The sequence below is a fragment of the Gordionus sp. m RMFG-2023 genome, chromosome 1 (genome assembly GCF_954871325.1).
Source record: "Gordionus sp. m RMFG-2023 chromosome 1, tfGorSpeb1-WG-v2, whole genome shotgun sequence".
NCBI lineage: Eukaryota > Metazoa > Nematomorpha > Gordioida > Chordodea > Parachordodidae > Gordionus > Gordionus sp. m RMFG-2023.
In genome coordinates, this window is record NC_088775.1 from 40,761,259 (window position 1) to 40,787,389 (window position 26,131).

The 26,131-nt window shown below is 28.6% G+C and overlaps 2 protein-coding genes across 4 annotated transcripts in view; one reads left to right on the plus strand and one right to left on the minus strand.

Annotated features, from left to right (window-relative positions):
* The window catches only part of LOC135922640 (laminin subunit gamma-1-like), a 128,807-nt gene that overhangs the window by 82,502 nt on the left and 20,174 nt on the right, over nt 1–26,131 (plus strand). For all 3 annotated transcript variants that reach the window (XM_065457061.1, XM_065457059.1, XM_065457060.1), the window contains exons 6-11: nt 3,557–4,171; nt 5,124–5,619; nt 5,927–6,206; nt 8,773–8,884; nt 13,750–13,989; nt 14,691–15,020. In XM_065457061.1, the coding sequence (XP_065313133.1) occupies nt 3,557–4,171; nt 5,124–5,619; nt 5,927–6,206; nt 8,773–8,884; nt 13,750–13,989; nt 14,691–15,020 (2,073 nt within the window). The remainder of the gene's footprint in view (nt 1–3,556; nt 4,172–5,123; nt 5,620–5,926; nt 6,207–8,772; nt 8,885–13,749; nt 13,990–14,690; nt 15,021–26,131) is intronic.
* Nucleotides 597–1,349, minus strand: LOC135922333 (trypsin-like; the record flags this gene model as incomplete). The annotated part of the gene is made up of 1 exon (XM_065456715.1): nt 597–1,349. A coding segment is annotated over one exon (753 nt), but the record flags the coding sequence as incomplete, so codon positions are not given.

The window sequence follows — 26,131 nt, forward strand, 5'->3', positions numbered from 1 at the left end:
GTCGTACCGATGGCTGTCGTGGAACCCTACATGGGGGAGACTATGAATAATGATTCTGAGATAGATGGAAGAGATAGCTGGCCTATGATAGAACTGTCAGCACAGGAATTGGAAGAATTATTGGGATTGTAGTGATAAATTTGGATCTCATTCGGTGGGAACATGTGCTGAATTTTGAATATTTTTTTTATAAGTAAATATAGAATTATATTTTTTTTTTGTAAAAATAGTAATACCAAAAATAAATAAAGAAAAGTTTATAAAAACGCGTATTTTTTTTTATTTTATCATTAAGAAATTTTTGTGTGTAAAAAAAAAGAATATTTGTAACCCATATGCTATTGGAAAATAAATATACTTAAAAAGAAGGGAAATATTTCAAGAGTAAACAATATATACTTATAAAATAGAAATTATCAAACCGTATAAATTTATAAAATAATATTTTTTTTTGAAATTTTTTTTTTTTACATATTCGCGAATTTCAAAACTCCCTTTTTATTATTATCTAAAACGTGAATTTCATTTATAAATCGATATTTAAAATAAATAATTATTTATAAATTACGAATATTTTTAAGTATATACTATTGTTTTTACACCTTGTTTTCTTCGATCCAATCTATAAATCTATTAATGTCGGTAAAGACCCCTGGATTGTTTGGCTCACCACACCCATAGCCCCAACTAGTTATTCCATAAACTTCCCATTTGTTTGTGTAACACATTAATGGCCCGTCTGAATCTCCCTCACAAGTGTCTATCACTCCTCGTTTGATATCCCCAGCGCATATCATATTTTTTGTCAAATCATTACCATATATATCTTTACAGTCTTTCCAGGGTATGAGCGGCAAACATACTTGTTTTATATATCGAGACTGACCGCTGTTTCTATAAGTCGATCCCCAACCACTGGAATAACATTTTTTTATTTCATCGATGTCTTTAGAAGGTAAACATATGGGTTGAATATTATCGGAAAAATCTGCCGAATCCTTGAGGACTATTATAGCTATGTCATTGTCGGCATTTATAACGTTAAAATCTCGATGAATTATAATTTTATAAATATTGTAAAGATCATTTTCTTGAATATTTTCAATGTCATGAACTCCTAATCCGACCAGAAAATCTATGGAATTTTCGGAATTAACACAATGTGCGGCAGTTATTATGGTTTTAGGCGATATTAAAAAGCCTCCACATTCAACTTTATCAGCATCTTCATTTAGGATAACAGCCATCCAAGGCCATGAATGTGATCTAGCGTCGGTTCCGCCATATATATTTTTAAGTTTTCCGCAGCCTATGGGTTTCTTCGAGGTTTTCCCGCACAAAGTCAATAAATGTTGGAAGGACAAAGTTTACCTCCAGAAATTGCTTCTAAATTTGATGAGGAATTCGAGGTAACCTTGTAAAATAGTATTAAATTTCCTAAATTTTATTTGAAATAGGATGATTATATTCAAGATATTGATATGTTACAAAATTTCGGAATAGTTTTTTCAAAAAAAAATATTATTTTATAAATTTATACAGTTCGATAATTTCTATTTTATAAGTATATATTGTTTACTCTTGAAATATTTCCCTTCTTTTTAAGTATCTTTATTTTCCAATAGCATATGGGTTACAAATATTCTTTTTTTTTACACACAAAAATTTCTTAATGATAAAATAAAAAAAAATACGCGTTTTTATAAACTTTTCTTTATTTATTTTTGGTATTACTATTTTTACAAAAAAAAAAATATAATTCTTTATTTATTTTCGGTATTATTATTTTTACAAAAAAAAATTAACCAAAAAAATATAATTCTTTATTTACTTATAAAAAAATAATCAAAATTCAGCACAATAACATGTTTAAATAAAAATTTAGTGAAGATGTACCATAGAAAAGTGACAATTGTCATAATCGTTATTTTAAAAGTTTTTAAAATTTCTTTGATGTAAATGGGTAAAAATATAGATTGTAAAATTAAAATTGCCTGAGTATGTGCCATAGAAAAAACATATGATAATAATAGATTCTTCCCCAAAAACAGGAGCAAATTGGCATTTTATTACATCCGTTCATCGGGTCAGAAATTAATATGCAAAATTTATATCATAATATCTAATCCTAAGTTAGAAATTATTATTTTTTTGCCAATTTTCATCAGACAATCTTGTTTAAAATTTGGGTAAACTTTTTTTTCTATTTTAAAATCAATATCGATGCAAATTAACTGTTAAAAATTTTGGTGCTATAATTAAATTTCTTACAATCATATAGAAGTTTTTCTTCTAATACAATATGACAATTGTCTCTTTTTTATGGTACATCTTCACTAAATTTATATTTACACATGTTATTAATACTTAACATATTTTCGTCAAAAAACTTTAAAATAAACGATTATGACAATTGTCACTTTTCATTGGTACATCTTCACTCAATTTATATTTACACATGTTATTAATATTTATTTTAACATATTGTCGTTAAAAAACTTTAAAAATAACGATTATGACAATTGTCACTTTTCATTGGTACATCTTCACTAAATTTTATTTAAACATGTTATCAATACTTATTTTAACATATTTTCTTCAAAAAAAATCAAAAAACTTATAAAATAACGTTTATGACAATTATAAATTTTCTATGGTACATCTTCACTAAATTTTTATTTAAACATGTTATTAATACTTATTTTAACATATCGTCAAAAAAACTTTAAAAATAACGATTATGACAATTGTCACTTTTCATTGGTATATTTTCACTAAATTTATATTAACACATGTTATTAATACTTATTTTGACATATTTTCTTCAAAAAACTTTAAAATAACGATTATGACAATTGTCACATTAAAATATTATCCTTAAAAAGATCATATAAAATAACATCAAAAAAGTTTCATAAAATCCATCTCATTTAATAAAATATAGATAATTTGAAAAAAATGATAAAATTTTTAAAAAAGATTTCACCTAAAAGATTGTGTATTTATCTAATAAAATTTACAATATAATTCCTCAATAAAAGATGTATTTACAAAGAAGATTGTGAAAATCACTAATAAATTATATTAAAAAGAATATTACATTTTTACAATATAGCAGCATGTTATTTTTTTTTTATTAAAAAACAGCAAATAAATAAATTTATTTTCATTTCAAAATATAATAATATAAATAAAAAATATTAAATCATATCATGTTTATTTGTTGATAATAATAAAATATTTACATTAAATATAAATAATAATTAATGCTAAGCATCGATGCAGAATTTTGACTAATTTAATTTTAGCAGATTTATATAGGCTTAGTTAGACGATTTTTAGGCTTAGCCGATTTTTAGGCTTAGCCGATTTTTAGGCTTTACCTAATTAGGCCTTGCCGATTTTTTCACCTAAAATCTCTGCTAAGCCCTTTTGTGGTCGGCTAAAATTAGCCGATTACGCAACACTCTACATTTTTATAAATGTAATATCGCCATTTTTTTTTATAAAATTAAAGATATAACTTAATCAAACATATTACACATGTAAACGACAGGCTCTCTGGGCATGCAATGCAATTCACTGGGGAAATGTCCTTGTAAGACTGGCGTAGCTGGTGATAAATGCAATGTTTGTGCTGCCAACTTCTTTGGGTTTTCAGAAACTGGATGTCGTCCTTGTGGATGCAGCGAGGTAGGTAGCTTAGATCGACCACCTAGATGCCGATCCGACACTGGCCAATGTGTGTGTAAGTCTAACGTGGAGGGTCAAGCATGTGATCGCTGCAAACCGGGCCACTTTGATGCCGGCCTCTTCTCAGATCGACGCTATAACTCACCATCGCCGCCTCCGCTTTCCGCTTCCATAATGACATTTGACAATTATTTGTCGAATCCACTGGCAGACGACCGGTTTGGTTGTGTAGAATGTTATTGCTTTGGGCACTCTTCCATATGTGCCGCCAGCCCGCGTTACGAGGCTCGCGATTTGCTAAGTGATTTTTCTAATGGTCCACAACGATGGCGGGCCATATTTTTGTCGGCCGAACGTGAAATAGAGATTCCTTATTCTCACGATTCTTACGACCAAAATTTGGGCGTTGTTTCACCAGTGCGGGAAATTGAAGGTGATGAAGCCTTCAATGATGGGCCCATTTATTTCTCCGCACCTGGTAATTTAATTTGAACATAATTGCCTTTATATGGTTATTTTGATTTCATTGCCAAATCATACCTATATTTAATTTATAATGTTATTCTTTTTAGCAAAGTTCTAAATATTAACGAGTATCTTTCAAGGTTTATTTTTAAAATTTAATATCTATTACCCATGTAATAAAAAAAATATATTTTCTGACAACCCTTTTTGATTTTTATAAAATTTAGTATACATACTAAGGTTCGTGTACCCTATACTTAGGCAAAACTTTAGCCACTTAACTATTATACCTTTAGAACTATCAATAGTGGAAAGATATTTAGATATATGATAGTTATAAAAAAATATGATTTTATCAAGATTATTGGAACATAAATGTACCCTCTTGTCCTTAAGTATTAATCCACTAATAGAAAAAATTATTTAAGATCTATTTTTCCAGATATGCAAATATCGTTTATAGCTAAATTGACTAGGTCCAGGAGTTCCTATGTTTTTCCCCCAAAAAGGATAGTTCTTGTTCTGGTACAGTATGTTAATCATGTAAAATTTAATATTACTACTCTGAATTGTTAGTTTTGAATCTTTACATATAATGTTATGCTTTCTAGCTATCTTTGCAATATGAGCTTGTTGAGCCTTATCTATTGAATTTCCTTTTTTTTATTTCAATCATTGTCAATAAGTTTTAAGATGCTTAATTGAATTTTAAGTGGTTTAAAGTTTGTATCGAAATATTCGCAAATAATTTTCGAAGTTTAAATCAAGTTAATTCATATAATAGTTTAAAATTGAAATAAATTATATTTAGACACTTTTATCCAATAATAAATACATTTTTTAGCCACTTGTCAGTTAACTATAACAAGGTAGTACTATATATTATATTTGATAGTCATAAAAATATCACTTGACTATTTTATATACTTAATTTTTATTTCCTACAATTTTTTTTCTCAATTTAGAAAAATACTTAGGCGATCAGCGCTTTTCTTACAACCGATACCTGACCTTCAAATTGAGGGTGAATGCTCCCGAGGGTTCTCTTCGACCTAGTCGATACGATGTACAGCTTGTTTCCTTCACGGGTAGTGAGTCGACCGGATCTGAACCATCCCTCAAGGTTGGCGCGCCCATATTTGCCCAAAATAATCCGCTCCCTGTTGCCGACCGTTTCCAGACTTTCCGATTCCGCCTCAATCAGGCCCCTGAGTTTGGATGGAGCCCACAATTGACCTTCTACGATTTTGCCCGTCTCCTTTCCAATCTAACTGCAATCCGAGTCCGTGCCATTTACTCATCCCCACGCGACGCGAATCGTTCTGGCCAGGTAGATCGTGGAACCCCTGATAAAACTGTCGGTGCCGGATTTATAGACGATTTTATTCTCCAATCTGCTAAACTTGGAACTCTGAGTGGTAAACCAGCTCATTGGGTCGAGTTTTGTACCTGTCCTAAAGGGTAGTTCCTTATTTTTATATAAAAAAAAAGTTTTACCCTTTTATTATTTTGTAAAAGTCTATTTTTTGCGATCAATATGTTTATAATCATAATCGCTTCTAATTTTTATTGATCTGCCAGGGTTATTTTAAGGTGTTACATGTACATCTTGCAGACCCGGCTGTGTCAACCTCTACTACATTTACCTTCACCCTTTATATTTCTTTATTTTCCTAATACTATCTTAAAAATTCTATATCCTTATAATCATACTGGCTTTATATTTCCATTCACAATTAACGGTATATTTATATCCTTTGCCTTATAGTTACGTTGGCCAATTCTGTGAATCTTGTGCAGCCGGTTACAAGCGAGATAGGTCCTTTGGGGGCTCTACCGCTAACTGTTTGCCATGTGAATGCAACTCCCATTCCGAAACTTGCGATACCGAAAGTGGTGCTTGCATTTGCGCCCATAACACTGCCGGACCTCAATGTCAGGTTTGCGCTCCTGGATATTATGGTGATGCCCTCTTTTCAGCAAACCGATACCTGGATGGCCGAGAGGAACAGTCGAGGAGTGATACTAAGGATCTACTGCCCAGAACCGTATAATCATATATAAATTACAATATATTTTATTTATATACAAAAACTTGAGGGAAATTAAATTTGGAAGAGTAATTATATGTAGAGTTGAGTTGGATAATTGCTCAATTTTTTAACTGCTAAAAAATTGACTAAACTTGATTTTTAGCCAAAAACTATCACTTCAGCCTTGGTTTTTTTGTTGCAACAATAAATTAATTTGGCTTCAATGTTTTACGGATTTTTTTGGAATGCACCATCGCTGATTATTATAACACTAGTTGTTAACCCATCAAGATCAGAATTTTTTCCTCATGGATAAATAATAAATTTTACCTTCATTTGACGATGGATGAATCAGAATAGTAAAATGAGAGGAATAAATTATCCATATTCATTCTTCGATTTCTATAAATTTTTAGAGAAAAGACCAAATATGTTATGGAATAAAAAAAAATATGATTTGTGAATTATGATATTTATCAATTCTTTTAACAAATTTTCCACATTCAAACGCAATGGTTTTTGCCCTCTCACTTCATATAAAATCTACATTCATCTCAAAGAATCATTTAAATGCTTTTAAAATCTTCATAAATACTCTTAAAAAGATACCTGCGATCATATTCGAAACAAATCATTTCATAAATTGTTTTTATTCCAAATTTCCTGTTTATTCAAAATTCTTAGAGACATACTGTAACATTAAAACTTCTTTATTCAGCCCACTTGACATAGATTCTGACGAAATGATGCAACAGGGAGTACAGGTCATCGTTTATTTTCATCCATTATCTAAAATTAAATTTGGTTTGGATATAAATTTTTGGTATCTTGATGATGGAACACTGTGATGCTCTTCCTAGAATAATCGGTTTTTAATTTCTTGAAGCCAATTTGACTCATTCTTAATAAGTCCTAATCCAAAATCTGTTTTCATGATAACAATATACAAAACCCTCATCTAGCAAGATTAAATTTTTTATTGTTTACATAAATAATAAAAATTAAAAAAATAAGGAAATTAAAATAATTAAAAAAAGTATATTCAAACATGTTTCAAATATTTGTTTATATTGAATGCAATAAGTATATATATTAATGAAAATTTTGGAATTAACTCTCATCAAAATGAGGTAAATTTCTGATTCACACCTCATATAGGCTTATTTCTGATTTATCCATCATCAAATTAAGGAGAATACTAATTCCTTGTTATTCTTGTGGGACATCAGCTAGTAATTATATAAAATGCAAATATTTATAAGATTGTCGGAATGGATCTTTCCTTAAGCGTTTTTTTTATTAACAATGGAAGCAACAAGGCACTACTTGGTAAATTGTTATCCACAGAGTTTTGAATAAGTTTACACATCTTCTCATGATATGGATCCATTCTTCAAGATGATCTTTATTATAAGAAAATATATTACAGGTACAGAGGTTAGGTTTTTAATTTTTAAATATCCCCGCGCTGGGCCTAAAAATTTTAAAGATATCCAGGTCGGGTTGTATATTTTAAATAGCCATTATTATCTATAAAAATTTTAAATAAATATAATATATTTTTAAAAAAGACCGGGCCATGCCAAAATTTTTTTAAAAAAATCCAAGGCCGGCTGTGCATATGGTACATACAGGTCTCTGATATATTTATTACCTTCAATATAAATATAACATAGGAACATATGAATTTTCATTTTATTAATTTCATAAAATCTGTCAAAATTGTATTTATGTGCTCAATAAAAATATATTCCTAAATGAATTTTTATACCATTTGCAATTTAAAACCTAAAAAATTTATTTTTGTTAGATGTAGGTTTTGTCTAACTTACCCGCCTATTCTGTAGATTGACTGAAAGATATTGGATTGGTGAGTGGGCGGGTTAAAAAATATTTTTAAAACAATGGGTAGGTGAATTTGAAATATATTTCAGTCAAAATGAATAACTGACTTTTATTTATTATTAGATATCATTTTTTTATTTCATAATTTATAAGTCTAAGTAAATAACATTAAAATAATACATAAAAAGCCAAATCAACCAATATAATAATTTTTAAACATTGGACACGCAAGTTAAACAAAAATTTTAAATAAATGAGCAGAGAGGTGCACCAACAGACCTCTAGTCAGGATGACATCGGAAACAGCAGATCATAGGATTTTATCTCTGCCAAAAAATCTATTTTTAAGATATGCGTCTGCCACTTTTATTTTCCCATGCATTTACCACCAAGGTCTGCAAATGACAACATTTTCAGTTCCAATGGGATAGTTTATGCCCTTCCCAAAGAACGGAACCACCACGTTGGATTGAGATAAAAATCGATCATTGCTGGGATTTGAACCCAAAGCTATCAGATTTGTAAGCAACGTTCTTGCCGATCGAGCCACAGTCGCTTTTCAAAATTCACGATTTTTAAAATATATATTATATTATAAATTGTCACACTGTGGGTGTGACACGGCTTTTATATATATTATAGATTTTTATAAACTTTATATTATAATATATTTATATTGCTGGATTATGCATGACTTAAAATGTTTAAATTTGTTTTATATGTTCTATATCTAAAGAGAAGACCAGATACCGCTTGCCAACCATGCCCATGTCCTGGGGGATCAGAATGTTTTCAAGATGACCGCACCCAGCAGCTTATTTGCACAGATTGTCCTGATGGATATACTGGTAAATTATAAAAAATATTTTATATGACTTAAATAATTCAAAAAGCGTTTAGTTATATAAAATAAAAAACCATAACGAATATCAGTATCATGTTTAGGTTAATATAAAAATAAAGGGTCAGGTTCTATTTGCAATGAATAATCAGATCGGGTTGAAACTTAGAAACTCGGTTCAAAACTTTTTGCATAAAAGCCTATTAGAATTAAAGTAAAACTATTTTATAAATTTTATCACTAGTTAAAAAATATTTTTTTAAGATACTCTTTTGTTAACTTATTTCTCTATAGGGAAGAAAAATAAATTTTATAACTGAGAACACTTCTATATGCTAACTTAAGTAATTGGCACCATCCAATAACAATATACAAAAATCTAAAAATAATTACTGATGTTTATCTGTCAAAACCAGGATTGAACCTGCGTCCTTGTTCATACTCGTGTTTCCAAGCGTACATCTTACCCATTAGGCCACAAAAAAAATCTGTCAAAACCATCAAATATAAAATACCTGGGAATCATAGGGATGGGGAACACTGTAAAAATGTCCCAAATTAGCTAAAAATCAAAAAAACTATTTGCCCTAAAATGAGCTATGCATTTTAATGAATTAGATATACTAAATAGTGTAAAATATCAAAAAGGAAGGCTTAAACTGCAATATAATAATTTTGATGTATAAACTTTTATTTAATACTTGAAATTATAATGATCGAAATATATATGAAATTAATTAATCGAAGAATGAAGTGTTCAACTCAAGCTGTTTTCTATAATGATATCGCTATCTGCTGATGTTATGTTTTCATTTTATAATTTAAGGTGTTGAAATAACTGGATGATTATATGTAGTATCAATTTTTTTTGTTATAAATATAAATTGTATATTATAGAAAATAACTTATCATCGCGGCTATTGTTAAGTCTATTACGATCTTTAGAATGGGTTCTTCCAAGATAAGACCAAATTCACGGAAGCAGTAGTTAAAATAAAAGAAGTCCAAACCGGTTCACATACATTTTTATAGGTTCAGGTTTGGGGACAAATTTTTTAACGGTTTGCGTTTGATAAATAATGACTAAGGCAGGTTTGACAGTTCAGGTTAAATCCCTGGCTCTTATACATCTTAGTTAAAATAAAAACGAAATTTTAGCTCTTAATAAATAATTTTTACTTACTAATATTATTTAAGTTGTTATTAAATAAATCGATAATAAATTTTTATTTTATTTGTAATTTTTTGAAATTTAATCTAATTTTCAAAATGACTATGCGCTCCGTTTTTTGTTTTTAATGTGTATTTACTTTTCAGCAGTAATTAGAAAGGCTGGTATCTTCTTCAAAAAAGTATTGATAATAATAAATGTATTTAAAAATGTAATCTAATAAAAGTCATTTATTTATTTTAAAACATTTTAAGCATATATCACCTAAATTGGATCGATTTAATACAATATTTTCTCCTGTCCTCATATAATTTCGGTAAATTGTAAGTTATCCTTAAAATATATTATTAATTCTATAACAAAATTTGTTTAATTCATTTAAAGGAATTTAAAGTCTAACTTGCTTTTGAAATTTTCATGGAATATAAATAAAATAAGTCTACCCGATAAGGGTAGAAGGATTGGCCAGTTATGTATTATGAATATCATATATCATGGGGAATTTATACGTGACTGTGGCTTCACAGGGATGCAAGAATTTAATTTTGACTTGTATCATTTTTGTCGATTCTAAATCCTATCTTTCACTTTTCATCATAACACAAGTTTATCTATTAATATTAGGATATGCAACTCTTGTTAAAAAAATTTTTGAAACTTAAATATAATTTAATATTAAGTCTTATATTATCAGCAGGATTTATCGCATGAATTTTGGAATACCTGATAATGGTCTTGCAGAAGTATATCCTCCAAAGGCCATTTTCTCCTTATTGTACTTTAGATTTGTTATATAATGAAAGTGCTTACCTTAACAATATTTGATATGGGGTTAGGATCTGATTTTTATCGGGTCTTTGAAGACTTGGCAGCGGTACTTTTAACAATTCCTCCGAAGCTATAACGAGCAATTGAATCAGTGTACATTAAAATAATTTGATCTTAAAACTCATTTTTTAGTCCTGGGTTGTATCCTATTACTAGGTAATAATTACATCCCAAAGGTTTTTAAATGTTGATACAAAAAAACTTATCAATATTTTGAAATAGTTTTTCACTAGCCTTTGCTAAAATATGTTTCTTTAAAGTTTCATGCATTTTATTGGATAGGCATAAACGTCAATTTTTTTTAAAAAAAATAATTTATACTAAATTTTAAATAAAATAAAGAAATATTTGATTTAGAAATAATTTGAATATTTTTTTTAGGATGTTTCGAATTAAAATATTTTAGGAAAAAAATATAGGTATTAAATTGATTTATATTTTTTCGAACAAAATATAATATTTATTAGATTTAAATCTAAAAATATAGCTCCTTCTTTCTTTATAAATACATTATTGGCGATTTTTTTGAAGAATAGAAAAAATTGGAACCCGTAATCATTTTGAAAAATTATTTAAAATTTTTAAATAGACATTAAATGATCAATAAAACTTAATTTCAATTTTCATCTCATAATAACCAATCATTACCTCTTCTTCGTTTAATGGCGATTTCCAGGTTGACCAGTTTTCCCTCTGATTTTTTTTTCCATTTTTGACGGTCCTGTGCTTCAATATTTATTTTTCTCATATCCGCCGCTATTACCTTTATCCACTTTTTTTGGACTGTTTAAGATAATTATTAAAAACAAAATAAGACGAGCGACAGGTTATTTTATTTTATATAAACTACAATAATAATTTCCACTATATACAAATTTGCAATTTTTTAAAATACAAAAAAAAAACGATATTTCAAAAAAAATAATATAAACTTTTTTTTTAACATATATATTCTTTTCACGTCAATTATTTTATATATAAATATAAATAATACAACTATAATCATTCAATCAAAACAACACACTTCATCTTAGGCCTTACTTTAGGTCTTGATCATCCTACTTCTATCAAGGTGCATCTCTTTACCAAGTCATCTTTTGTCCTACGCTCCACGTGTCCAAACCATCGTATCCACTTTAAACACTTATATATCTATTCTTGCTCACAATTCCTTGCTAGTTTTTTTCTATCTCAGGGATACCCAACACATTCATCTAATCATCCTCATATCTGTTCTTTCCAATTTGGCTTCGTGGGCCGCTTTCATTGCACATGTTATGCCGCCCTAAAATAAACAACTCTTCACACAGCTTGCGTAAACTTTCCTATTTGTTACAATAGACGGCATTTCTCTGAACTTTTACCATGCTTGTGTGACCCTTGCAACAACAGCAGGATCTACACCACTATTTGCGTTTAGCACCAAAATTGCAAAACTCTTTTCCCAGGGTCCCATTACCAATATCCAAATCACCATTTTCTACTTTATCAATATTACGCACCCCTTTTAAGCTCATTCTACAAATAAAGGGTATTCTTGCTAACACCAGAGTTCCCTTTTTCCTGCTACATTTTTTATGCACCCATTTCTGGCATCTGGTGCATTCGATTGAATTTCTAGCAACTACTTTCCCGCATACACCACAAGGCCAGTTGCCGGATTCCTCCATCTTCAGATTATCCCAACCAATCATCACCTTTGTTTTTACTTCATTCATTTTCAGGCCCTTTGCTTCCATGACCATCTTCCATCTACTAATTTTCCCTTACCATTAATACAACGTTCTGCATATAATAGCTCCTCCCAGGGAAATCCTTCACGCATCTCTCTAGCCACCACATTCATTACTAAGATAAATAATAATGGATTCAGCAGGGATCCGATGAAGTCCCACCTTCACTTCAAAGTTTTCACTATTCATCATCCGTCCATACCACAGTTTGTTCTGCCACATACATTGCCATCACTGCCATAAAAATATTTAAACTTCCATTAGCCGCCGTTGCTACTCCCCCGTCACAATGAGGCTGAAGGTAGGATTTTGGGAGTGAATCATTACCTAGTTATTAATATTAAACCCAATATTCAAACCGATTTGGTTTTTAGTTAAAAATAACTTAGATATCATCAGTAATAGGTACTTTTGGGCGGAGAAGTCTTACAATAGGGTTTGACATAAATTTGTTAACAAATTTTAACATATAATCACTAATAATTTTTTTATATTAGAGTATTTTATTATTTTTAAAATTATATCACCCTAAATTTAAAACTGTATTTTTTAAACAAATAATCCACTACATTTTTTGACAAAAATCATACAGTCATCCCTATATGGAAAATTTTTCACCTTCCTTTATCTAAGGTAACCAAAATTTTGGCTAGATTAAACAAAGTAGGATTTAATTATTCATAACCGTAGCTATATTATAAATCAAATAGTCTCATCTTTATCTTTTCACGGACATTACAAATAATGATTATTATTATCTTCATTTAGATCTCCATCATCAGGGAAATTTAAATCTCCCTAAAAATAAGTCTTAAATAAACAAAATACCTCTTATTTTTTAAATGAAACATTAATAATATTCATTTCTTATATTATATTTTTAGAAATGTCAACAATATTCATGCATGTTTTTTATCGGTCTTTGTTAAAACGTAGAAACAGTATGAGCTATTCTCCCTTTAAACTTTCGATATTGTTTTCAGCTAAATATTATTAAGAAAATATTCAAATTTTAGATTGAAGTTTATTTCCTATATAAAAATTACATTATGTACAATAGGACAGGACATTTATTTTTTTCGCATATTATGAAGCCAAATCTTATTTATTTTTATCGTACACAATTTAATCCGATTCAAGGTAACTTGTGCGAGATGTGTGCTGACGGTTTTTACGGGCGTCCCTCTACCGGTCAGCCCTGCTCAGCATGCCGATGCAATGGTAACATGGACCCAAACTCGATAGGTAACTGCGATCGCTTGACGGGCCACTGCTTGCGCTGCATTCACAACACAGGCGGTCATCGTTGCGATTCTTGTCTTCCCGGGTTCTACGGCGACGCACTGGCCGACACCCGCAAGGTCGGTGATAAATGCAAACGTAAATATAATATAAATATTAATTCCATGTTCATTTTCCTCATCCGCCAAAAATATTTATTAAAAAAGTCTATATATGGTTTTTTACTACTTTTTCTTTCCTATACAATTTCTGTCTACTCTTCTATTAGATTATTTTTTTTAATTAGAGACATGACCCGAGTGGTTTATCTTTTAATTTAAATTAATATTTTATAAGTCTAAACTCATTTAATAACTCAATTTCCAAAACCGAAAGAAATGTTTTTTATTTCTCTTTTTTTAATATTATGATATTAATAATTATTTCTGTAAAATCGATATATTATATATATATATCAATACAAAAATTACTATCTATGGAAAATTGAACTATTATTTAATATTTTTTAATGATCCAATCTCGATGTGATCTGGTATAGAAATTAAATTGTTAAATAATACTAAATGAACGTTTAAAGAATATAAAAATATATATCTGAAAAAGACTATTTAAATAAACTTGAATAATAAACTCATTTAATATTATATCTAGATAAAAAATTATATAATTTTATTAAGAATATATTACATTAATATAGGCTGTTGAAATTGACTTCTGACTCTCTCTTTTTAATTATGATCGGATGTATTTATAGAAATTAATTTATATTACGTATTCTATTTTTTTGTATCCATCCAACTGTCAACCCCCTACACGTTTTTCTTTAAACTTTTTCTTAGCCTGTGATTGTTACCTTAGCGGGACTCAGCAAATCGCCGTTCAATCTGATTCTGCTTCAATTACGGGTCTTCTTTGTAACTCTAAAACTGGTTATTGCCCCTGCCTGGACCGGGTAACAGGTCGTCGATGCGACCTCTGCGAACCTGGTTTCTGGGATGTCCGGTCTGGTACCGGCTGCCGGTCTTGTGGATGCCACCCTCATGGATCCTCTAACATCACTTGCGATTCAGAGACAGGTTCTTGCTTCTGCAAGCCCGGTATATCCGGCCGATCTTGTGACGCTTGCACTCCTAATCATTATGGGTTTGGCGCCGAAGATGGTTGTAAAGGTTTTTTCTTCAATATTTTATTTAATTAATAATTTTCGTACAGTTATAGAAGTATGTAACCTCTTTATAGGAATTTTTAAATATTTTACCATTTCTAGTTTGAATAGACGTGTATTTAAAATCTTGGAATTTGTTAGGAGCGTAATATATTTTATTATCTGAATACCAATTTTTATAACAATTAATTAAATAAGTATAGCATATTATTATATAGAGTACTAAATCGCAAACAGAACATAAAATGCAATCCTATAAAATATTTTTTCATAATAAATGACAGCATAATTTTACGTATCAGGTCAATTCAGCGAAACTTTTATCGCGAAACACTTTTTCGCGAAACTTTTATCGCGAATGTCGTTTATCGCGAAGGAATTTTATAGCGAAGGCAATATCGCGAAACCAATTCCGCGAATTTTTTTCCGCGAAACTTTTATAGCGAAGACAATATCGCGAACTTATTATCGCAAATTTATTTCCGCGAAACCATGACCGCAAATACATTATAGCGAAACTTTGATCGCGAACTCGTTATAGCGAATTTATTTTCGCGAAACTTTAACCGCGAATACTTTATAGCGAATACATTTTGGCGAAACTTTGATCGCGAACTCATTATCACGAATTTATTTCCGCGAAACCTAAACCGCGAATACTTTAGAGCGAATACATTTTAGCGAAACTTTGATCGCGAACTCGTTATAGCGAAACTTTAATCGCGAACCATTTATAGCGAATTTTCTACCGCGAATGTATTTGCGCGAAATTATTATAACGAGCGCATGACCGCGAAAATTGTGAATTCATTTTAAGTGAAATCGATATATTCAATATCAATTTACCAACCGAAGTTTCTTAAATCATAAACGCTAATGTTTTAAGAATATTTTATTACGTATTGTTTATTTAATAAGCATGTAACCTCTATCTGATGTGATAGAAAATATATTAGTCTTCCTGGTCTCACTCACTCATGGTTGTAAGTATGGAGCGGACATTTTGGGTTAAGTTTTTAGCAGAATAAGTTAACCCTCCCCCCCCCCAACATAAAATTTAAAAGAGTGCTTTATGTCATTTAAAGTAATACTTTATTTCTAATCTAGATAAAAAAAATATACTGAAAGCTAATAATTTTTTATTGATTTTCTCAGATTATTTTAATTATAGAAAATTTTACTGATAATTAATGCCTCCTAATTACAATTTTGAGATAATGCACATCGATATAACTTTGATATAATAGTAACTAATTCATTTGAATATATGACCTTTCCTTTTTCTTCTATTCGCATTTTAATAAATAGAAATAACTGCAAAGTTATGATTAATCAAAAAAAAAATTCAAAATATTCTAGATTACATAAATTTGTAATATTTATGAAGAATAAATTATGGAAATAAATCATTAGATCTTCAATTATTTTAGTTTTTTATTTTTGCTGATTTCACAAGTCAAACTAAACAATATAAAAAAAAATTAAAAAACGTAAAATAGTTTTCATCATTTTTTAAAATAATACCAGTTCAATTTAAATCATAGCGTATTTGTGAAAACATCGCTAAACGCTTCTACTCAATTTGTAAGCACTTTTACTCATCTTTTCTAATAAAATGGAATTAAAAAAATCAGGATTTTTTGAAAATAAATATAAAATGTTCCAAATCAAGAAAATAAAGATATTCCAATATCGGGAAATCAGGGCAAAATGGGTTAAGTGTTTATTTATTTACTTTTACATATTTTACCACGACAAGGGTGGGGGGGGGGGGGTTGTTAAAAACATTTTCTAAATTTTGAGAGGAATATATAAATGAAGGATAATAAAAAATAATTATAAAAAGTGGCTATATTTTAATTATATTAAATAGGTGTATTCAATTTTCTCATTCATTTTGTAAATTGCAAAAATTTTTAGGCCCGGCCATACCTCCCATATTCTAAGAGTGAGGTGGGATTTTTAATGACTAAAGGATAAAAAGTGGGAAAGCGCCACAACTGCAATCCTTTTATATATAAATATTGGTGAATAATTTTTTTCAAATTATAATTTACAAATTTAAATTTGAATTTGAATTTGAATATAAAGTCAAAATATATAAAAATTAGGTCCTAATCTACATATTTATCGGAAGGAATTTATTTTATTTAAAAGATTATTATATATGAAATAAATTTTAACTCTTCGCAATTCATGTCAAAATTCTGCTTTACCATTAATTCGGCCTCTAATAAATCAAATGAGACCGAAGAAAAATTTTTTCGCCTAATCATATTCATTAAACTCATTTCTGAGCCAGCATTTGAATGTAGAATTAAAAATAAATTTTTAGATATTTTTTAGGCTTATATTTACATTTTTATTTAATTCTTTCTAAATATTCTAACTTGATCGTATCATTCAAAATCAAAGGTTTAAGCTATTTATATCTATAATTACCATAATAGTTTTATAATTCTGAGTAACTTCTTTATATGCTTCAACTTGTGTATCACAGAGGAATAAACAAGATTTATATATTTTAATATCAGCGCCGTTAAATTTGGCGGCTGAATAGTTCTACGAACTAATTGTAAATTATATCATTATTTCTTGCTTTATTTGTACCAATTGAGTATTTAAACGAGTATAGTAGCTCGTAAAAGGAAAAAACTATTAGTAACAAAATTTTGGCAAATCTATGATTTAAGCGACGGAAATAATTTATTCAGAAAATTTTATCGATGTTCCGTATTAATTATAATTTAATTCGTTTAAGAGACAGTATAAAGAAAAAGTTTATTAGCAAAATAAGAAAAATTGCCTAATTTGGCATTATTGATAGAATGGAAAATAGCTGGTTTGCGCTAATATTTATTAATTCTTCAGTCATTTTTTTCACACACAAAAAGGTAATCGTACTATAAGAGAAATAAAATCTATATCTCCCATTAAAGCGTAAAACCAACCAAATTTCTGGAAGCATTTAATCTGGAACTTAAATCAATAATTGAAATTTATTACATTGATTCTTTAATTCATTAGATAGTTTTTCGACAAAATAAGATAAAATTGCCACGATTGGCAACATGCGAAAAAACAAATATTTTTGGGTGAGCTCATACCATAGAAATGCCAGATTAGTACTTACTATTCCATCAATCAGTTTTTCTAGTCAATAAACAAAAACTAATTTTAATAAGAGAAATAGACAGTAGCAACCTTTAAGTATGAACAGGGTTGCCATGTCTCTCCCCATCAGCGGGACTCCCGCAATTTTTTAGTTTACACGCAAATATCTCTCTCCCGCAAAACTACGGCAATTGGAAATCTACCGCAATTTAATTTCTCCCGCGATTTAAAAAAAAAAGTATTTTAAACGTTTTTAATATGTAAATAATAATTTTGAAACATTAATTGATTATTTTTATATTTTTAAATTAAATTTTAAATATTTATTCGAAAAACATGTCTAGTTTGTAAATTTCTTTCTATCCTGTTTTATTTTTATCCAATAATAAATCAACATTATTTCATTAATATTAGTCAGTACAGGGGAGTATATCAACATCGATTGCAATACAAAAATATTCTCAAAATGAAACTATATTTGCGGAAATCGTATATATCTATTATGTAGTTCAACATTCACAGAGCTCTATATATATATCATTACAATGTGGGTAGAATCTTTTTCTCATGATATTTAACGACTCCAATATAAGTGCAAACCTTACTTGTGGCAATAAAAATGAGCAAGGCTATCACAATGTTTTGGTACCTGAATCCTAGAGGTCAATTCTAGACGATTTGAAAGATGCGCATCCATATGCTATTCTAACAAATGTATCTAATAATGGAAATATTAAAACATTTCCCTCGATCCTTTGCAATTTCAACAAGAATAAGAACATTTCAATAAAACTGTTAAAAAAAAGTCCTCAAATAGTGAAAAATCCAACGATGTAGCCAACCACATAATGTAAATATAGCTGATTCAGGGTTATCAATGAATTGCATGTCAGCTATCTGCGCTGATAATGCCTCCGTAAATTTTGGCAAAAACCAAAGTTACTGAAATGAGGCAGCACAATATTGAATTAATACTAATTGGCTGTATATGCCATATACTAAATAATTCTTGCAAGAAGGCAATGAATGTACTATCTGTTGATGTCGAAATGATTGTGATGAAATATTTTAACGAATTTAGTTCATCAACTAAAAGAGTTAATGAATTAAAAGAGTTGGTGGAATGGTCTGATTTGGAATGGTGTGAGTTGTTGCGATATATACCTATCAGGTGGTTGTCATTAATACCTGCCATCGATAGAATTTTAAAATTTTACAAACCCTTAAAAAAATACTTCTTAAATAAAGATTTTAAAGGCTGTCCTAAAATTTGAAAAAATTTTTCTAATATGAAATGGCAGAAGTATATTTGGGATTCTTTTCACATGTAAGAAATCTACTGCATGCAGTTAATATTCAGTTGCAATCAGAATATTCTTTATCAAAATGATTCACAAAATTATGCTACAGCTCTGTTCATCTCTATATTTAAAAATTGAAAATAAATTTTATGGCGCTATTGCTAAAAATATTATATTAAAATGTTCAAATAATACTCTAATTAATACATATTTAAATAATGCAGGTATTTTTATTCAGACAATTTTAGAATATTTACAATCAAAATTTGATTTTAATAACTCTTTACAATTGTATAAATATTATGACATGGGAACAGAAACCATCAATTAAGGTTTTTGTAATTTAATAAATATATTTAAAATACCGAAAGACATTGATGTCTTATTTGAAAAGATTTTAATTCTCTCTATTTTTTATGATTCGCCAAAACTTCTCCTTACCTCATTCTACTCATCCGAGCGCATTTTTAGCCTGAAGAGGACTGCCTGGAAAAAAGGAGAGAAATCGGATTTAACAACATTAGAGAAAGAGCTAATGGTTAAATAATGTATAATATGTCATGCCAGGAATATTATAATCTCAATAACGACGATAAACATTTAGTTCTATTATTTTAATCTCAAATAAAATATAATTATGTTTTAGCAAGGGCGCCATAAAATTTATTGTCAATTTTTAACTGTAAAGATGGACACATCTGCAGCATAATTTTGTGAATCTTTGTTAAGATTCTTCCGATTGCAACTGCACATTCTACATGTGAAATCATTTATAAATATACCTCTGCCATTCATTATAAGAAATATTTTTTAAAGGTTTATAAAATTTTAAAATTCTATCGATGGCCGATATTAGGAACATATCGCAACCAACATTGTGTAGACTCGCTTCTGTAAATACACTCTGTTTTTTCCAAATTCACTGAGGCATTATCAGATCAGAAAGCTGACATGCAATTTATTGATCATCTCGAATCTGATATTATATGGTTAGCTATGTCTTTGGATTTTTCACTATTTGAGGGAAAAAAATTTAATAGTTTTATTGAAATGACCTTAATTTTGTTGAAATAGCGGAAGATCAAGGGAAATCCCTTTAGATGCATCTGTTAGAATTGCATATATATGCCCATCTTTCAAATCGTCAAAAATTGACCTCCTGGATTTAGGTCTTAAAACATTAATGATAGCCTTGCTCATTTGTTCTACAAGTATAATTTTCATTTATATTAGAGTCGTTAAATATTATGGAAAAAAGATTCTACCAACATTGTGATGATAAGTATCTCTGTGAATGTTGTACTACAAGATAAGTACAATTGCCGCAACTGTAGTTGCATCTGTATTATATCTTATTTTGGAGTACCTTATTATGTATTTAAACGTGATACTTGATAATTAAGCGCCTATCCCTATAATGTTATACACACACACGGTAGATTTCCAATTGCGGTCGTTTTGAGGGACATTCGCTTAAAATATATTTTTAATTGTAAAATTAAAATCGTTTTTTATATTTAAAAAAGATCGTTGGTTTTTTTTATAAATTAATATAATTTAATAAATCAAGATTTTATTGTATTTTGAAAAATAGTTACCGACTTTGTATTTATATAACTAATTATAAAAAATAATAGGCGGATAATTAAATCAATTCAAAATCCCGGCCGAAGGCCGCCCGCAAAAAAATTTTTTTTAGCAATTTTTATATTTCTACCGCAATTTTCATGTTTCTCCCACATCTCCCTCAATTTAAAAATTTTGACCTGGCAACCCTGAGTAAGAACCAAAAGTTATTAGAATTTCAAAAATTATCAAATTTAGATTGAACAAAGAATCTAAAGAAAGCAATTATAATAAAAAATTAAATGAAATTATCATTATTTATAAAATCAACTTTTTTCCTTATTTCAAAATATGAGGATAAAGATAAAAGGCTAACTCGATATTTTATACAAAAGAAAATTAAGCTTAGAAACTTTTCCGACAGATGACATAACTTGCGGCAACTTTGGAAAATGTTATATCAAAATGAGATGGATTGGTTATGGTAAAATCAATTAGGATAGCTAATTATTTTCATCAAGCCGCGAATAGGTTGAGCTATTAATAAAAAAAATTTAGAAAATAATTTTTAAAAAATATAACCAAAAAAAATGATGTATTTTAATTTTATTATTCATGACATGACATGAAGCCACCCAAGCTCATTTACATTGTTATCAAATCAAATGAGAATATAGTATATTAAAAAAATTTAACCAAATTCCAATATTTAAATAATTAATAACCTTAAGGAATTTTAAAGCTATATAACAAAATTAATACAACCAATTTTTTTCCAAATTTTTATATCAAGGTCAATATCGTAACTTGAACTGCGAACTCATTAGAGGAGCATCATTGAAATTAGAGGGGGGATAGTTAGTTATGAAATAATTATCATTATTTGAAAAATTGGAAAGGGATGAAAGGTATTTTTTTTTAAAATTATTTATATTTGGCAGGAGGTTAAAAGTTTTGAGAGGGTTGATATCATTTATTTAAAAAATAATTTTTTTTTTATTGAATATGTGAAGGAAAAAATAGAGCATTGTCATAACATATCGTCTAAACCAATAGGTTTGTTAATAGAGCATTGTCATAACATATCGTCTAAACCAATAGGTTTGTTTGTTAAATATATAACTGAAGTGTAAATTTATAAAAGAATCACTGATTTGAACAAAGACTGGTTAAAAATAACCATGGGAAAAAAATCTGACAAAAACACCCCGATATAAATTTATATGCTTTAATAAATAAAAGGAAAATGTAATCCTCGTTTTAAACTTTGCCCTTTAGTGTAATACTTGAGTATTATTTTAATAGTACTTTTCTAATAATGTTGCTCATCAAAAATGATCATATTTGTAAGGGGAAACAACTATATGACTCAAGGGCTAGGAATATGAATTTTAAAATAATTTTATAATGCATGACGAAAGGTAGTTATTTTTGAAATATTAATCGTGGGATTGATGTGGTAGATAAAGAATGTTTCACACACATATAAAAGAATTTGTAAATACCCTCATAAAATCTATATCTTGATGAATGAGTCTTATGTAACCAGCTAAATTTTATACCAAAGTATCCTATATTTTTGTCACAAAAAAATAATGAAAATATAAAAATTTTGAGACTATTATATAAACAAACAAAATTTTTATTATTGTAGATAAGAATTTAAAAAATTAAACATTCAATGTTATATTAATAGCGATTCCTTTAAGATAATCTAATCTTGATCGATTTTCGAAGTCAGAAACAATTGTTACTATTCTCGCATGTAGATTTCGATATTTTTTTCTCGGGGTAGAGGGTGTTTCACCAGAATTATATTGAGCAATTTTTAACTCTGTCAACCCTTGTTGTTTTTTTAAGCCTAGGAAAAATTATATAGTTTATTAGTAAATCTTTATACTTTTTAAATCATTTTAAAATAATAGATTTATAGATAACTTGATATAAATTTCCACATGTTTGGATGGTAACTTGTTAGGAGGGAACTGAAGCATCTATGCCACCCTTCAACCGCGTTGTTGGTTTTCGCTTCCCCGTTCAGTGTTGATTGGTAACAATTCCAGAGTTCAATATTAAACAAAGCAGGTAGTCTGCCTCTTCCAAACGTTTTACCAATATAAGCTTTTTCAAAAGTTTCAATTAGAGGCTGAAGTAACAATTGATTATTAGAATAAAATTCGGAGTTTATTAGTAATTCAAATGTTTCAACTACATTTAAGGGTGGCACAAACGCCAAACAAACCATCATTCTAAGTTGTATATTAAATTCTACATCTGTTTTATATTTATGCGATATTTCTGGATATTTTTGAATGTTTCGCCAAAAGGATTGGCCAAAATGGAAATAGCAACATTTGTGTTGCGAATTGGGAAACACTTCATTGAAAGCTTTTACACTGGCCATTTCAAAATCCGTCATAATTTTTTTTGGAGTTGATATTAAGTTGTCACCTATAATAGTAAATATTCTTTTATAAGTTTCATAATCCTTTCTATTGGTCAATATATATATGAGGGTAAAACATTATTATTTCTAATCCCATGAATTGTATAAATTTGCATAAATAAAGGTGGCGACGATTTAAATGTACCATCAGAAAACCAATGTTCGCATGAAGCTAAGAAGTCCATATTTTTTCTTGTTCCAAATATGATAACACGGTCGGGAACCTGACACACATGATAAATAAATAAGCAATTATAATAAAGTGTTTCTTATCGGGCAGCTTATCGCAACAAAAATGAAGGATTTAGTTATATTTGTTCAAAAAATTTATAGAAAATCTTACCGGACCATCATCATGAAGTATGAAATCCTCATATTTATCTGTAATTGAATATTCATGCGGAATTACGAGCTCAATAAGGCTGCTAGGATTCGGAGGTGCAAAACTGTTTGAACTCCGCGTTCGGTGAATTATACGTTTCATAAGATTCGGTGATGGTAGTGCCATTGATATAGAATCACTTAATTGAGATACGTGTTTCGCCACAATAAAGTTTGGAGTTTCCATAGTATTATTCAAAGCTTCATTCTTAATTGAATTGATTATTTTCTTGGTTTCCATTTCGATTGGATTTTCTGGATGATTGTGTATTTCATTATTATCTTTTATCTTACCATTTTTTTTTGTGAGTCGTACGGGACATTTAAAAATATCCTGATTGATACATCTATAATAATTAGTATCTGAGACTACTTTATCCAGGCGGAACAAATAATTTTTAAAGGTTAAGATCTCCTTATTTTTGCTTGATAACATATTTTATAAGACTCCGAAATAAAGAGGAAAGAATGGCGAAAATATTTATAATTTATAACCAAAGGAATGGCACCAGCCAGACGGGAAAATTTTTTTTTTTAAATTTCAGCAATACTTTTTTTTTAAAATAGTTATAATTTATCAAATATGTCATTAATTATTTGTTAATTTTTAGTGTAGCTATTTTTTTTATTATATTTTAAAATTATTTAAGATTCAATAAGAACCCATATCAAAATATTATATTTAAATTAATGCCGAGTTATTATACTAAAAATTTTATCACGCCCCATCCCCCACCCCCTTCAAATAAACAGAAAAGATAAAAAGATATCTATAAAGATTGAAAAAAATAAAATTAATAAATATTTTAAATTGGGGAAATCCCTTATTTCACTTAGATGTAATTTATTTTTGAATTGCCATTCAAAATTGATATTCTAAACAGTAATGTTGTAGACTTTATTCATCTACACTGTTTAAGAATAGTGACTGCCAAAACCACGGTTGTGCATTTGACCGATCAAATATAGTTAAAATCAAATAAATATTATTTTATATTGAATATCATCATTTTCTTTAATATTTTTTAATCAATTTTCTTTTTGTCTAAATCTTCAATCGATTTCTGTTTTAGTAAGATTATTGATACAAATCGACCAATTTCTTTCTGAAGAAGTAGATCTAGAAATTGTTAGTAATGTCACTTCTCTTAATGGCCATGGTGGTCAAAGCTAATTCCACTGCTTGAGTTTGAAATCTGATTGTTTCTTATGGAAGTTACTGCTATCCCCATGATTTTCTATTAAACAAGCCGCTTTTATTTTTGAAATTTATGATATAGCTTGAAATATTTTGATCGCCACCTTGTATGCCTAATTCTTTTATTATATTACATACTTCATTAAATTCACTATGATTAAAATGCTCTCCTTAATATTAGGAACTCAATAAGCATTGTGATCACATTTCACATGTATTTATAACGTTTTTTCTTTTTCAAACATATTTTTATATTCAGATCTTATAGAATATATGACCACTTGACCAGGTCAAATATTCTCCCGTTCAATTGACCCGTCAAAATCTAGTCATTTAACTGGTCATTTGACTGACTTGCTAACCCTGGCCAAAATTGATTGATAAATTTATAAATATTAAGTCATCAGACAATAAATAGGAATGCTACCCAGATATCAATTTCGCCAATAAATATCAAGATTTAACTAATAAACTCAATGATTAATATATTGATAAAGCTGAGTTCCTTGTGCGCGATTATTATAAAATAAGAACTTCGAAGGAAAGGATAGGATAGCGAAAAAAGTGTATTTCAATAACAAATTTCATAAACCAGTCTAAGTTAATTAATCATTGTAAAAAATTTTTAAGGTTATAAGAAAATTACAAACTATGTGAATTAAAAAAATATTATTCAAATAATATAATTATAAAAAAATGATTCAAAATAAATTAGTCATTATTAGCAATCACTTACAAAAAAAAAAAAAAAAAAAAAAAAAAAAATATGAAAAAAAAAAAAAAAAAAAATATATTGTCTCATTAAGATTTGGGTTTCATGATAATAATTTTGCAAAAAAAAAAAAAAAAAAAAAAAAAAACGGTAATGTATTCGTTTTATTTGTGTTATTATATAAAGGTTTATATAAAATTTTCTCGATATTTGATTCGCGATAATGTATTCGCCTCAAATGTTTCTATGAGCGAAAGTTTTTGCTAAAATTTTTGCGCATTATTAGATCGCGATAAAGTCATATGTACGTATTAAAAAAAAAAAAAAAAAATTTAAAGGTTTCGCTATAAAAATTATGTGTATTGTATTCGCGGTAATGTATTCGCTATAAAGGTTT